Source organism: Lepidothrix coronata, unplaced genomic scaffold (genome assembly GCF_001604755.1).
Source record: "Lepidothrix coronata isolate B3197 unplaced genomic scaffold, Lepidothrix_coronata-1.0 Scaffold578, whole genome shotgun sequence".
NCBI classification, from domain to species: domain Eukaryota; kingdom Metazoa; phylum Chordata; class Aves; order Passeriformes; family Pipridae; genus Lepidothrix; species Lepidothrix coronata.
The window spans coordinates 18,285-20,303 of record NW_016690758.1 but is presented as its reverse complement, the minus strand read 5'-3'; the positions used below and the strand labels follow the sequence as shown (position 1 = coordinate 20,303).

General features: G+C 67.0%; 1 protein-coding gene across 1 annotated transcript in view; it reads right to left on the bottom strand.

Moving 5' to 3' along the window:
• Window positions 1-193: 193 nt before the first annotated feature.
• LOC108510259 (casein kinase II subunit alpha-like) overlaps window positions 194-2,019 on the bottom strand; it is a gene marked incomplete at its 5' end in the record, with an annotated part of 18,953 nt that continues 17,127 nt past the window's right edge. The window contains one exon of the mRNA XM_017839927.1: window positions 194-577. Coding sequence (XP_017695416.1) covers window positions 194-577 — 384 coding nt within the window. The remainder of the gene's footprint in view (window positions 578-2,019) is intronic.

The following is a 2,019-nucleotide window of genomic DNA, read 5'->3' as shown; positions in this document are numbered from 1 at the left end:
GGGCTCAGGAGGCTCCTGGGGGACGGGGGGGGCTCCCACCGGGACCCCCCGAGCCCGGGACCGACCCCCCCCCAGTCCCCACACACCTGGTAGTCCACGAGGAGCTCGGGGCCCTTGAAGTAGCGCGAGGCCACGCGCACGTTGTACTCCTGCCCCGGGTGGTAGAACTCGGCCAGGCCCCAGTCGATCAGCCTCAGCTGGGGGGGGACAATTCCCGTGGGAATGAGGGTGTGGGGACCCCCAGATGCACCCCCAAACCCCCTCTGGGCTGCTCAGGGGGAGAGGTGACAGGAGCACCCCGGGGTGGCACCGGGGCCGGAGTTCCCGTTCCCATCCTCTTTTGGAGGGTCGGGTTTGGAATTTGCCCCTTGGGAATTTCACCCCCTTCTTCCCCCAAGTCTTTCCTCAGCTCGGGATGGTTCCCATGGGAATGGGGGCGTGGGGACCCCTGGAATGCACCCCCAAACCCCCCCCCGGGCTGCTCAAGGGGAGAGGTGACAGGAGCACCCCGGGGTGACACCGGGACCGGCTGCCCCGGGTGGTGGAACTCGGCCAGGCCCCAGTCGATCAGCCTCAGCTGGGGGGGGGACAATTCCCATGGGAATGGGGGTGTGGAGACCCCCGGATGCACCCCCAAACCCCCCCCGGCTGCTCAGGGGGAGAGGTGACAGGAGCACCCCGGGGTGACACCTGGGTGGTAGAACTCGGCCAGGCCCCAATGGATCACCCTCAGCTGGGGAGGGACAATTCCCATGGGAATGGGGGCGTGGGGACCCCTGGAATGCACCCCCAAACCCCTCCTGGCTGCTCACGGGGAGAGGTGACAGGAGCACCCCGGGGTGACACCGGGGCCGGAGTTCCCGTTCCCGTCCTCTTTTGGGAGGGTCGGGTTTGGAATTTGCCCCTCGGGAATCTCACCCCCTTCTTCCCCCAAGTCTTTCCTCAGCTCGGGATGGTTCCCATGGGAATGGGGGTGTGGGGACCCCCAGATGCACCCCCAAACCCCCCCCGGGCTGCTCAGGGGGAGAGGTGACAGGAGCACCCCGGGGTGACACCGGGGCCGGCTGCCCTGGGTGGTGGAACTCGGCCAGGCCCCAATGGATCACCCTCAGCTGGGGGGACACAATTCCCATGGGAATGGGGGCGTGGGGACCCCTGGAATGCACCCCCAACCCCCCCCTGGCTGGTCACGGGGAGAGGTGACAGGAGCACCCCGGGGTGACACCCAGATGGTAGAACTCGGCCAGGCCCCAATGGATCACCCTCAGCTGGGGGGGGACAATTCCCATGGGAATGGGGGCGTGGGGACCCCCGGAATGCACCCCCAAACCCCCCCTGGCTGTTCAGGGGGAGAGGTGACAGGAGCACCCCGGGGTGACACCGGGGCCGGAGTTCCCGTTCCCATCCTCTTTGGGAGGGTCGGGTTTGGAATTTGCCCCTCAGGAATTTCACCCCCTTCTTCCCCCAAGTCTTTCCTCAGCTCGGGATGGTTCCCGTGGGAATGGGGGTGTGGGGACCCCTGGAATGCACCCCCAAACCCCCCCCAGCTGCTCAGGGGGAGAGGTGACAGGAGCACCCCGGGGTGACACCGGGGCCGGCGTTCCCGTTCCCGTCCTCTTTTGGAGGGTCGGGTTTGGAATTTGCCCCTCAGGAATTTCACCCCTTTCTTCCCCCAAGGTCTTCCCTCAGCTCGGGATGGTTCCCATGGGAATGGGGGTGTGGGGACCCCTGGAATGCACCCCCAAACCCCCCTGGCTGGTCAGGGGGAGAGGTGACAGGAGCACCCCGGGGTGACACCGGGGCCGGCGTTCCCGTTCCCGTCCTCTTTTGGAGGGTCGGGTTTGGAATTTGCCCCTCAGGAATTTCACCCCCTTCTCCCCCCCAAGGTCTTCCCTCAGCTCGGGATGGTTCCCATGGGAATGGGGGTGTGGGGACCCCTGGAATGCACCCCCAAACCCCCCTGGCTGGTCAGGGGGAGAGGTGACAGGAGCACCCCGGGGTGACACCGGGACCGGCTGC